We start from the raw sequence: 12,784 nt of genomic DNA on the forward strand, positions 1-12,784 counted from the left end.
GTCCCTCCCTGCCCCTTGCAGCTCATCAGGTGCCCTGTGAGGCCTTGGGGTAGCATCCCCCCTTTGCTCTGCTGTCACTCCTGCAAGGTCACCCTGTCCCCAGCAGTGCCACACAGGAGCACCTCACCCCCTTCTCCAGCTGACCTGGGCATGGCAGGATCCTGTCCCCTCTCTGCTCACTCCTCCCAAACCTCCTCTCAGCCAGCGTGCAAACAGCTGCTCCTGGTGAGGAACCAGCTGTGCTCTTGTGTCTTCCCATCTCCATTATTTCTGCCTGTTTCTGTGAACTCATCCCTTCTGGTCTTGTTCTTCAACAGCCTTTTGCTTCCTGTGCTCACAGCATTGAGTTCCTGCTCCGTGTGGACCTTGCTGCAGCAGCATTGGGGTTATTGAGTGTTGTCTCAGGGGGCTTGAGCCCTGAGTATAAACAGGAGTACTGAATTTGACCAGTGTCTTGAAAGTCTGATACCTGTTAGAGTAAAAAATACCTTATTCAGTTGGATTGCAAATTACTAGCTCAATTTAAAAAAACAACCCCAAAAAAATGCCTGGCTCTGCTAGGACTGCAGCTAAACAGCCCCACTCCCTCTTTGTACAAGATACTTGAGTAAAAGCTCATGAGTGTTTCCAGCAGGTTTTGTAATGTAATTTCTTCAGAAATTAAGCATAGTATTAGAATGTAGGAGTACTGCATTGAAAATCTATTTATTAGCAGCCTTGGATATAATTGGTATTTTTAGTTTGAGCTCTTAGATGTATTTTGACTTTGTTTTTGGTGGTCAGTAGTTTGGGGTGGTTTTTTTTGTTTTTTTGTGGTCAGCTTGGAGTGAATTTCTTGCTGTGGGTGGCAGCAGCTCAAGGTTTTGGCTGAGTTGGAGAACCCAGGAGGAGCAGGAAGAACACCCATCATGGGGATATTGGCTGTAGGCAGTAGCTCTGTGTCACTACAGAATTGGTGGCAGCTTTGCTTAGAAGCCTTTTCAGTTGTGTTGGACAAGCCTGAAAAATTCAGCGCAGGATAAGAAAGTGGATTTTAGGAAGTTCAGCTGTGCCTGGTGTGCTGTGGTTCACTGGGAATCCCCATGGCCGGGCTGGAGGATGCTGCAGGGCTCGGCTGTGTGGTGTGGTGGCACAGCAGGACACTGCCACCACCGTGTCACCTCGTGCTTCCCTTCCCAGCACACCTGGGAGCCCGGGAGGGACGTGGTGATGGCTCTGCCTCGGTGGGTTCAGCACTGCTGCTCCTTTTGCTCTCACTTCTAGGGGTGGTCCCAGCACTAGAAGTTGTTCTACACTGTTGTTCCAGCTCCTTTGAGGTACACTTGTTTAAAATTGCAGGGGAATGGCTTGAAAAAGCGTTCCTGAGTTATTAAAATCAATGAGGCTTGACAAAAAGCTGGCTCACAAGTCAAATGTGGGTGCACTGAACAACACCGTGGTCTTTGCCTGTGACCCGAGGTTCACCCTGCCTTGAAACTGCTCCTTTTCCTCCTCAGTTTTTGGGAGTGATGCTTTAACAGGAGTTGTGCTCTGGCATCATAGAGGGAAGTGATGGTTCCTGTGACAGACCCCTTTGTGCTAGTGCTGTCCAAGAGATGTGCAAGGAAAGGAGAAGGCTGCTATGGTCAGCAGGAAGGACCAGGGCATAAAAAATATTTATATGAAAAGCATGTAAATATCGATTGTTCTTTAAGATATATATATATATATATAAAATATATAAATGTCACCTTGGGGTTGATGTACATATTGAGGATGCTGCCTCAAAGCTGGATTTGGTGGAAGGGGCACACAGCTCTGGGGGCTCTGGTCCTGCTCAAACACTTTTCCTCTCCAGAGCTCCCTGCTCGCTCTGGCTTTCCTCCCGTGTGCCTGTGACAGCAGCAGGAGTTAGAGCTGAATTAAAGAGCAGAGAACAGCACACTCTTGTGGGGCTGTGTCCTCCCCAGCACAGACCCACCGGGCGCGGATTCCTGCGCTCCATCCCGGCACGGCCCAGCCAAGCCGCCCAAGGTGAGTTGGGATTCACTGATGCCGTTTGCAGATTGTTTTCTCTGGATGCAGTGTGTGTTTCCCAGCAGAGGTATCAGCTCCAGGCAGGCAGGCACAGAGCAGGGTGCTCTGCCTTGTTCCAGGAATGGGGCATTGCACGTTCAGTGTTCAGCACTGTTTCTCTAGCCACTTCAAACACATTTAGTCAAAATCTTTTAATGTCTTCAAGAAGTTTGGTGTGATTCTCATTTTACACTGAGTACTGTTCATTGGGCATGAGAGATTGCAGCTTAGATACTCCTTTATATTCCAGAACCACAGAATCTTAGACTGGGTTGGCACTTCATTAATATTTCTCTTCTTTTTTTCCCTGCTGAAAAACAGTTTATAGAGCAGGTTGTTGCAGAAGAAATTACTTCAGCACTTGTAAATAATAAAATAATTTCTTATTCTCTGACCACTAAAGTAATTTTCTTCAAACAAATCCATGAAGAGCTTGCACTGCAAAGACCCAGCTGGGACTTTCTGCTTTTCTCTTTGGAATAATGCAGTATAAGAGAATAAGCAGAGATCTTAGGTCTAATATAATAGTTCTGTTTAAAAAAGCAGGAACTAAATCAAAGCTGAATAAATGGAAAAGAATTAAATTCATGCTAGACATTAAAAAATGCACCTCAAACAATGAGGGGTATTTTAAAAAGTCACTGTTTTATTAATAATACTTTCCACCCCTTTCCCTTGATCTTTTGATGACAAGCCTGGCAGAGGCACTTTTTATCAGACACTGAAGCAATTTTGCTGCTGTCATGTGCCTTTCTCGATACACACATATTAGTCACGCAGCTGTTTTATGTTCTTTAGCATATTTTAATATATAATTAAAAATGTGCCTGTCTGCTACCAAGCAACCAAGCACGTCAGGGGCTGATTGTGTTCTGTCACCCACAGCAGAAGGGAGGGTAAAAAATAATAATAATCATGTGTTCACTTTTCAGTCCTAATTGTGCTTCAGCTCCTTGGATATGTTGTCACAGACACAACCAGTGGCTTCTGAAGGCAGAGGCAAAGCCAGCATGGGGGAATGGCTGGCAGGTGAGCCACAGCCAGGTCACTGTCACCATAACACATCAGTCCTGGATGCTGGGCTTTTAATGTACATGTGTGGTTTTGTGACTCTTTTTAGTTCAGTTCACCTCGATCCTGTGAAGCTGCACCTTGGCTTTCCCTGGAAATGGAGTGCCAAATGCCTTTGGGCTCCTGAGAGTCTCCCCCTGAACATTTAAAATGAGTAACTCAAGTTGATGTTTGTATTGTACCTCCTCCACGGAGGTAGATGGGAGTAGGACTCTGCTGCAGGACAGTGACTTGGGCAGGTGATAATCCTGTACTTCATTCATTTCTAGGTTACCTGGTGTGACAAACAGCCCACACAGCTGCTGGAGAGGAGGAGGAACACTTGTGAGTGTGCCCAGGTGATAAATGGCACTCAGCACCTTTTACCCTCAGACTGCTGTCCCTGGGGCTGTCTCATGCTCCCCAAATGTTTGGGTCACAGAATGTCTCAGGTTGGAAGAGACCACAGTGGGTCATCTGGTCCAACCTCCAGGGTCATCCCAGAGCCCAGGATTGTGTCCAGACAGTTCTGGAATACCCACAGTGAGGGAGACTCCACACACTCTGGACAGTCTGTTCCAGATTCAGGTGAAACTTTCTGTGAATCAATTTCTGGCTGTGTCTTCTTTTCCTGTTGCTGTCCATCCTCTGACTCCTTCCTTCAGACACCCGTGGGCCCTCACCTCTTCTCCTGCTGTCCCTGCCTGCTCTAGCAAAGCTGGTGGTGCTGGTGGATCCCTGAGAGAAGCAGTGATGCTCTCCCCACACAGTGGCTGCTGTCAGAAACCCACTGAATGAGCCTGAGTTTGGTCTGGGAAAAGGAGATAAGTTCACTGATATCCTCATCCCTGGGTTTATTTAACTCTGGGAATTATGGGTTTATTTCTAAGAAGTTGTGGCTCTCAGGATGTGCTCTAAAGCTCCTGGGTAAGATGGTACCAACTATGTGAAACCCTGGCCTGAAACTGGAGAGATGCACTCCTCTGGGGAAGGCTGAGTAGGGCTTTCCATGTCGTTTTAACCTTCTCCAGGCTCAAGAGGAAAAGGAATTTATTATGTCAGCTCTATGCCACACTTCTCCTGTCTCTGTCTCTCAAGCATGTGCAAAGGTACTCAGGCACACATTGTGGGCAGCAATGCAATCATTAGTTCAAAAGTTTTTCAATTTTAGCAGCTTTTATTTAGGAAAACAGAAGCCAGCACATCAGCACAAACTGGTGTGGGAAAAAAACCACCAGGGGAAAAAAACCAAATAATGTTGTAAATAATTCAAAGGCTGTTTGTTGATTGCAATTCCTTTGATTGGACCTCCAGGGAGAAGGATGGCATTACTTTTACATTTTTCACCATCAGCATCCATTATATAATCTGCTCTGAGTCTGCCAGGATCCTGAGACATGACTCTGAGGCTGCTTGAAGATGATAAACTTGCTTGGAGTTCTTTAATTTCTCTTGGTTTTCCCCAGCTGGCCTTTTCTAACCAGAAAAGGCTGGGATGAGAAAGGAGCCATGGTCTGAGAGGTATCTGTGGCAGATGTGGGGACACCAGGGGGTATTGCCAGGAGCCCTGCTTTGTTCTCAGGCAGCAGTGCTGCAAGTTGTGCCCTCTTTGTCACACTGGTGGCTTCCAGGGGTTACAAAGTGAAACCACCACCAACATTTGGGCAGCAAGAGGAGACTTGCCAGCATATCCTCGGAGTCCCAAGACAAAGAGCTGCCACAGTGCCAAGAGACAGCCCCCACATGCTTCACAGCAGTGATATTTCCTGGCCTGGGACTCGTGATGGTGCTTCTAGTCAGAGTGTGCAAAGGCTGGTAGATGAGCTTCTTGGTTCTGCTCTTTTGAATGAGAGAAAACAAGAAGAACACCAAGAAGTAAAGAATGGCCAGTGAAGGTGATAACCTACTTGAAATATTTAGTATAGCATGGAAATTTTGCATGGTGCCATACCAAGGTCTATGGGTCAGCTACACCTGCTCGTGTCAGGGGTCCAAGCACAAGCTATGGTGGGATATCAGTGGCAAGGGCCGTGGCAATTACTAGCTTGGATTAACTAAATAAATGAATAATCCTGCCCACTTTCCCTGAAAGAAGACTTTGCTATGAACTGCTCTACAGACACTCTGTGGTTTCATTTGTGAGCAATCACTTCTTCAGCAATAATAGATTCCCTTTCAAACAAAGCAAAAAGGTAAATCACATCAGATGCCAATATTCTGCTTGTTCCACGCAGCTCTGGGGTGCTTGCAGCTTCACGGGTGCTTCTTGTTCAAAATTCAGTTCTGCCCACTGCCTTAGAGTGGCGAACAGGTCAGGCCTGGGGCAGGACCATCACCTTGGGACTGCAGCTCTTCCTCCAGCACCGTCCTGCAGTCCTTAACCCACAGCTCATAGGCTCTTTCCAGGGTCTCTTCACTGGTGTCATTGAATATGTCTAGAAAATAAGAGTTGTAGTTAACAGGACATCCAGAGGAGCTTTTCCTGCCTGCACACACTGGCTGTGGCAGTCACTCCAGTTGGAGAGAGCCTTCTGCCTCGTCTGTAGAGACTGAGCTGCATGGAAATGGTGTGAAAAGGTAGGAGATGCCAGAGATCACAACCTGGTCCCATGCATTGCTTCTGTGTTAGGGGTTGGTTGGCTTTTATTTTTAAATCTTATGAATATTTCATCCCTGATACTGAACAGATATTACTTAGTTTACAAGTATTAGTTCTAGGCACAATAATACATTGAATTCCTTTTGCCAATGACTTTAACAAATCTTTTCAAGTATAGCAGAGGAATTGTTTTCCTCTTTTCCCCTTGCTGGTTTGTCTGCCAGAGCACTGCATTTCCCTTTGCAAGGTGAATTGGTCAATCATAATGAAATTAAGGACTGAGGTCTAATGGGGTTCTCAGGCTCAGACACAGGAGCGATCCTATCTCTCCATGGGTTTACCAGGATGTGAAAAAGAGCACAAGAAACACAACTGCAAACCACAGAGCACATTTCCCAGGCTGTCCCTGCCCACCAAAGCCCCCTGGGGTGTCTCAGGCAGTACCTGCCACGCCGAGCCCGGTGGGCAGGGGCATGCGGGGCTGTCCCCCGCTGTGCTTGAGGCGCTCCCGCAGGGCTCTCTGGATGAGGGCCCAGCTGCAGCCGCTGTGCCAGACCGGCAGCTCCAGGCCCTGCATGCACTGCAGGATCTGCTCTTTCTCCTCGGCGTCGAGGAGCCCGCGCGCGTGGGCCACGTACGTCATGAATGCCATGTCGACGTTCACAGCTTCCCCGTGCATCAGCGACGGCAAAACCCTCTGCAACACAGCAAAGGTGGGTGGCAGAGATGGTTTGGGGTGGCAGAGAGGAAACAAGTGGGGTTTATTTCTAAAAGTGTCCCTGAAAATCGACATTTGACTCACTGCGGTTGCTGGATGTTGGCATCTTGTGATTTACGGGTTGCTAGGATGATCCGTTTTACACGTGATTAATCGCAGCTAAAATCTCCCATAGGGATCCAGGATCTAATTCTCCTCCCATCCAAATCACTGATAAAGCACCATGAGATGGAGGGATAAGCTCTGAATATTGGATAAGGTGTAGGTGTCCCCCCCCTTTCCTCAATGGCAATTTCTCCCCAGCAATATGGGCTGTGGCCTCCATGCCTTTGTGGTGTTTCAGTTCATGCTGGTGATTTCTGGTGGCTTCACTGGAATCTGGTTTTCTTTGAGCTTCAGTAAGTGCCCAGTAAGAAGCAACAACTGGAGTGAGGTCTGAATTAGATACAGGTGTAGGTGTGGGGGAAATGGGGCAGGAGAAGGAGTCCCTTTGACACCAGGCTCATCTGTTGAGTGAGCACGTGCAAATCTGGAGTTTATCTCAACTCCTTTTCACAAGGTTTTCATGCAGCCTACTGAATTTTTAAAAATTTTGTCTTTGAAGTACATATTATAATATAAAGTCTGTCACTCACCATTTCCAGCTCTGGGCTAATAAGGTGGCCAAAATCCACCAGTCTGTCCAGGTCATCCTCCCAGAGGTTGGGAGCCAGCTCTTCCAGCATGGTTTCAATGGCAATCCTGGTAGTCTGCAGTGCAGCATCTCTGTGGTCAGCAAAGCCATTGCAGGACTGGAACTTGGTGTCCAGCAGGTATTTTCCATGGTTCTTGAGCAGGTCAAACAGCCCTTTGTGTTTCATGAGGGCCATCTGGGACAAAGAATAGAAGAGATAATTAAGGATAATTATCTGATCCTTGTATGTGCTGTTGGAAACTTGAGTGTTTCGGTAGATTGGACTGCACTAACATGTACACCAGCAAAGAAACACCTGCACATGTGGTGCATGCACAAGTTGGACCTCTGTAGCCTAAAAAGGTGTTCCTGTAGACACAGTTCCTGGTTAGCACAAATACATTTGGGCTGTGCTGTGCAGGCTCTGCCCATGCTGGGACTTTGCTGTGTGCTCCCACAGCCCAGCAGGTGGTTTGTAATGAGTTTTGGTTATTGGTGTGCCTGGAAGGAAACTCGGGACTGGCTGGTGGCCAATCCCAGGACAACTCTTATCTAATCCTTGGGGTTGCTTTTTGGGAAATGGAAGGAGGGAAAACACTGCAGTGTAGAGAAGATGAGGGCTTAGAAGTGATGTCCTTGTTAAAAGTACTTATTTTTTTTCCTCTATGACTTAGGCATTAGCCCCCCCTGAAGTGAGGAATGGTAACCTGAGGGTTTCACAGTGCCTGCCAGAAACCTTCAGATATCCTGGGGATTTCTCACAGTGCAAGCACTGGAAACTGCTGTTGATGAACTCATCTCTAATACACTTTAATGGCTTGAACTCTGCTTTATCAAAAGTTTCCAAAGCTCTCCAGACATAAAGCCACTTACTGTGCACTTTCCAGGTAATTTTAGAAGTAGAATTTGCCTCACAGGAGATTGATTGACCACACTCGACATACCCACTGAGGTAGGTGCAAATGATCTTGCAGATTATTAATCCCCATCATAATGAGTCTCAGATTCTCTGCCAGGAGTTCATTACAGAGTGCAATGGATCAGCCTCAATGGAAAGATGAGGCTTTTCTCCCCTGGTTTTGCTGTGTCTCCTGTGAGTTTTTGCTGTGTCTGGCTGTGATTTTTGGAGTTTCCTCTGCAGGGTTAGAACTGGACACTGAGTGTAAGGGATGTTCTAACAAATGTAGCAGCTGTAATGAGAGTAAAAATCCCCATGCACCCTTGATGGCCCACCTTGATTACTCTAATTTGTTTATACAGCGCCATGGATGCTGCTGGACATTTTACTTTCCAATACTTAAAAGGGGCAAAAAAAAGGAGCATAGACTTTTAGTAGGGCCTGTTGTGATAGAACATGGGATAGCAGTTTAAACTGAAAGAAGACAGATTCAGGCTAGTTGTGAGGAAGAAATTTTTTACAAGGAGTGTAATGAAACCCTGGATTGAGTTTTCCAGTGGACTGGTAGATGCCCCATTCCTGGAAATGCTCAAGAGCGTGTTGGATGGGGCTTTGAGCAACCTGACTTAGTTAAAGGTATCCCTGTTCATTGCAGGTGGATTGGATTTGGGGACCTCCAAAGGTCCCTTCCAACCCAAACCATTGTATGACTTCACTTTTGAAAACTGCACTTGCAAGAGTTCATACCTTTAAAATTTCCCCGAGCCCGTTGGAGATGTGTCTCCGAGGGATGCTCTGGATGAAGGATCTATCCAGGAAACTGGCCACGGGTGGGGTGTAGCCCCCGAGCTTGTTCTTACACTGCAGAAAGTTCACCCCATTCTTCGCCCCCACGCTGGCATCCACGTAGGAGAGGAGGGTGGTGGGGACCCGAATGTAGGGGGTGCGTCTCCTGTAGAGCGACGCGGCGAGCCCGACGATGTCCAGGCACACGCCCCCGCCGATGGCGATGATGGGCTCCGTCCGCCGGTCGAGGCTGAAGTTCTGCACCTCGTGCAAGATGTTCAACACCAAGTCCATGGATTTTGTTTCTTCGGTGGTCGGCAGGGCGAGGATTTTGTGCTGGACGTTGTTCTCTTCGAAGTATTCTCTGACTTTGGAGCCGTAAAGTTTGTCGACGACTTCGTCTATGACGATAAAGCGCCGCAGTTTCCTCTTGCTGGCAGTGGCGAGCTCTATTTGCTGGGGGTCAGTGATGTGACCCCAGAGCAGAGTGGTGTTAGAGGGTTCCAGAATGTTGTATGTTTCTACTACTTTGTAGCAAAAGTAGATGGGAGCTTCAATTATCCAGGAAATCCCACCTTCAGAGATGCACTCGCCTCTGGCAAGGATCAGAAAACAGGGTTTGGAATCATTGTATTCCTAGTTTGACCTTTTTGCATGTCTGAACTAGTTTAAGGATGTAGCTGGGAGGTGAAGAATGTGGAGTCTCCTGCCCATGCACTGCAGAAACTTGGGGCTGTGAGGGTGGGACACCTCCTTGGCTATCAAGGCTCAGCAATTTTATTCATGGAGAAGCTCTCCAAGGTCTTAGTGAAGAGTTAAATGTCTGGATTCCTACATTACATTAAAAAGCTACAATCTAGGAGGGCTGGGACATGTTTTTCATGCTAGAAGTTGAAAACCCATAAGGAGCCAGCCAAATCATTCCAGCTTCCAAAAAGGGAGTGGGGAAGAGAAGAGGTTGCCAAAATTTTCCATATTTATGGAGGAAGCATCTTCTGGGTGATAGGAGTTAATTTATACCTGTCTATAAACAGCCACACATCTCCATTCAGACCAGTGTTTCTATAGTGCTTTAGCTGAGCTAGCAGATCTCTACTTCAAAATAGGTGTGATAGAAATAGTAAGTACTCCTGGAAAGGGAAACAAAATTATTTCGGGGTTGGGAAACATTTCCAAACTGAAGTTTTCAAGGGTAAATAAAAGCCAAAATTAATTATCTATCTAAACCAGTGAAAAACACGACCCTACAATCTCTTCTTTCTGTGGGATGGGCAAACCAGGGAAAAAACAAGTTTGGAATCAAAAAAGGAAAGAAGGAAATAGCAAAATGTATTTTATATAAGACTGTTTCTTGAGCTGCATTTGGGTAAAAAATGAGTTTCTGTGATATTCATTGGATAATCAGATTTCCCTACATGCCCAATTTCTTTTCACATGCCTGAACATTCACTTAGAGGTCAAAATAGATGCTTCTCTGCTTTCTTTACCAAATTGTCTCTAAGTCTTAAACTCTTAAAGTCTCTAAACCCTTGAACTCCATAGCTGTTAGAGAAAACCAGTGAGGATTGACACCTTTCAGAAATGTTTTTCTGGGCTTTTCAAATGTGATATCAGAAAAAGCATTGTAGTGTACATTTTAACTCACCATCTTATAGCTGTACTTAACTCCATGTGCATTCGTCTCTGGTGTGTGACCCTTCTGAGAGACAGGATGGTTTGGAATATTATTTGGTGGAATCAGCTTTGGGCACAACCAGAACCCACTGCAACCCCTCTGCTGTGTGAAAATCAGAGTGAATTTGGGGCTGAACATGCCCCAGTGGCAGCATATGCCAGCTGAGGATTTTTCTGGGTGTTCTTGGGCCCTGGGTTCATCCTGCTGTTGGCTGAGGCCCAGCAGGCTGGTTTTGGGTCTGCCAAAGTCCTGCTCTACCTGCTGCAGCTCTGCCTGGGTGATGCTCGTGCACGGTCACTGCCAGCACTGGTGAAGGTCCCTCTGACCTGGCTGAGAAAAGGGTTTGACTTGTGCCATTAAAATCTGAGCAAGACAAAGGCTGGAAAACTTCTGACATGCAGAAGAGAGCTATATTAAAAAAATATGCATTATGAATGGGGCTCCATGTGCTCGTGAAAAGGAGTATCCTGTAATTAAAAGATAATTAAGTGGAGAGATGTACTATCAGCAAAGAGCTCTATGTATCCCTGGGGGAAATTTTTATCTCTGCTCAGTCTGGAGCAGCATTAGGTGACTTCTGCAGTTTGAGGGATGTGTTAAGGGTTTTGCTCCTGTCAGTGACAGTTTATCTTTCCCACCTACCCGTTTCATTTGTCTGCGACCACCTCTATAAACCCATCTGTCTCCGATGCCTGAGCGTGAGATTTTGCACACACAGATTGCAGTTTCACAGAAGTGGAGAAAAGGAGCCCAAGTGGAGCCCACAGATGTCCCTGTGTAAGCTTTTCAGAAGTTTAAAGAACATTCTTGTCTACAAAAACGGAGGCTGTTGATAAAATTCCCTCTGTAACTCCAAACTGTGTCAAGGAGCACCGCAGCCGCCCGTTCTGCCATACTGAACGTGTTCCCAAGGCCATGTTCCCAGGTTTGTACACACAGGTCAGGTTGGATGGGGCTTGGAGCACCCTGGTCTAGTGGAAGGTGTCCCTCTCCATCGCAGGGGTTTGGACTAGATGGCCTTCAAAGCTCCCTTCCAGCCTGAACTATTCTGTATCTCTGTCATTCTGTCATTGCGGGTTGAAGCTGCCATGGCACCCAAGATGGTTTTTCCATCCCACCAAGAAGACTGCCCAGTTTGGCCAGCCAGAGCAACACAGGCTCCTTCCTATACTCACATTTTTGCCTCAGAGAGAGTGATCTCATCCTCGTCGTTGGAAAGGGCTTCTCCTTTCTTGATGCGGCACCACGTGCTCTTGACTCGCACCAGCTGGAAATCCGTCTGCTGGGGCTCCTGGGGCATGGTGGCTCCTGGGACTGCTGCAGCACACGCCTCTTCTGTCACCAGCATGCTATCAGAAGGTGAAATCTCCCTATCCAGAGATCTCCCATCACTGGGTGCCTTTGAGGTGCTTTTTAAAGGCTCCAGGGTGAGCAGGCATTGGGAGGGGAGGTCTCGTCTCCATGTGAGAGACTAATTACAAAACTGAGATTACCTAATCTGGGATGCACGTTAGGGGTGGCAGGAATGTTTGAAGACACGTGTGGCTACCAGGATGGGGTTGTGTAATCAGCTGGTTTTATAATGCTTAAAATGTACAATAGGAGTGCATACATTAACTTCCAACATGATGCCCTACAGCAAATTTAAAGTTATGAAAGGCAGTTTGTGTGATTCTTCACATCATTCAGGAACCTCCTTTGCTGATCAAAGCCTCTGATCTGGCTGCAGCTCTGAGCTGCTCTTATGGGATGAGACAGGGGCAGAAGAATGGGATCAATACCAGCTTGTTAAACTTTTGAGCTCACATTCTGGGGATTCTCTTGAATTGAGGAACAAAACTATATACATACATACATACATATATATATATATATATAAGCTTTTATGATGGGTTTAAAAAAATTATCAGAGAGTATTTATCTCGTGAAGGGCTGTTTGGGGCATGAGCTGGGTTTGAATCCCCACGTGACTGGGGGATGCACAATTCACTTTTCCATGTGATCTTCCAGCTGGAGCTTTTGGAGGCCCCCAGGCTCAGGTTGCCACACAAAGTATCCCCTTGGCATACAGCTTTGTGTGTTGAGCACAGGAAGATCTTCCTTTGATTTCACCAGCAGTGCCTGAAGGCACAAACCTGTCTTTGCCACCTTCTCAGCCATGTTTCTGAAAGCTGTCCTTGTTCAGAAACAAAGATCAAGAAAACCAAAATCGGATGTAAAAGCAGAGGCAGGAAAAAATGGGTCTTAAAGAACCCATTGGACAATGCTGTGTCATTGCTTTGAAGGCTTAATTGCAGCCAAACTCACTTTGGAACCTTCATCTATCTCAA

At 46.6% G+C, this 12,784-nt stretch overlaps 1 protein-coding gene across 1 annotated transcript; it reads right to left on the reverse strand.

Moving 5' to 3' along the window:
- Positions 1-5,400: 5,400 nt before the first annotated feature.
- Positions 5,401-11,754, reverse strand: LOC107210122 (2-epi-5-epi-valiolone synthase-like). Its single transcript, XM_033517543.1, has 6 exons — positions 11,630-11,754; positions 10,267-10,321; positions 8,741-9,415; positions 7,058-7,291; positions 6,149-6,401; positions 5,401-5,540 (listed from the first exon to the last, which is right to left on the reverse strand). Exons 1-6 carry the CDS (start codon positions 11,752-11,754, stop codon positions 5,401-5,403), a joined length of 1,482 nt encoding a protein of 493 aa, XP_033373434.1.
- Between the last annotated feature and the right edge of the window lie 1,030 nt (positions 11,755-12,784).

The sequence above is a fragment of the Parus major genome, chromosome 12 (genome assembly GCF_001522545.3).
Source record: "Parus major isolate Abel chromosome 12, Parus_major1.1, whole genome shotgun sequence".
NCBI classification, from domain to species: Eukaryota; Metazoa; Chordata; class Aves; order Passeriformes; family Paridae; genus Parus; species Parus major.

Bases quoted from the DNA above. Each gene is read 5' to 3' on its own strand.
- LOC107210122 (XM_033517543.1), bottom strand. From the start codon at position 11,754: ATGCCCCAGGAGCCCCAGCAGACGGATTTCCAGCTGGTGCGAGTCAAG. The intron at 7,292-8,740 runs GTATGAACTCTT...TCTTTGTCCCAG, and splicing joins GGCTCGGGGAAATTTTAAAG to ATGGCCCTCATGAAACACAA. The intron at 5,541-6,148 runs GTACTGCCTGAG...CTTATTTTCTAG, and splicing joins CACCGGGCTCGGCGTGGCAG to ACATATTCAATGACACCAGT.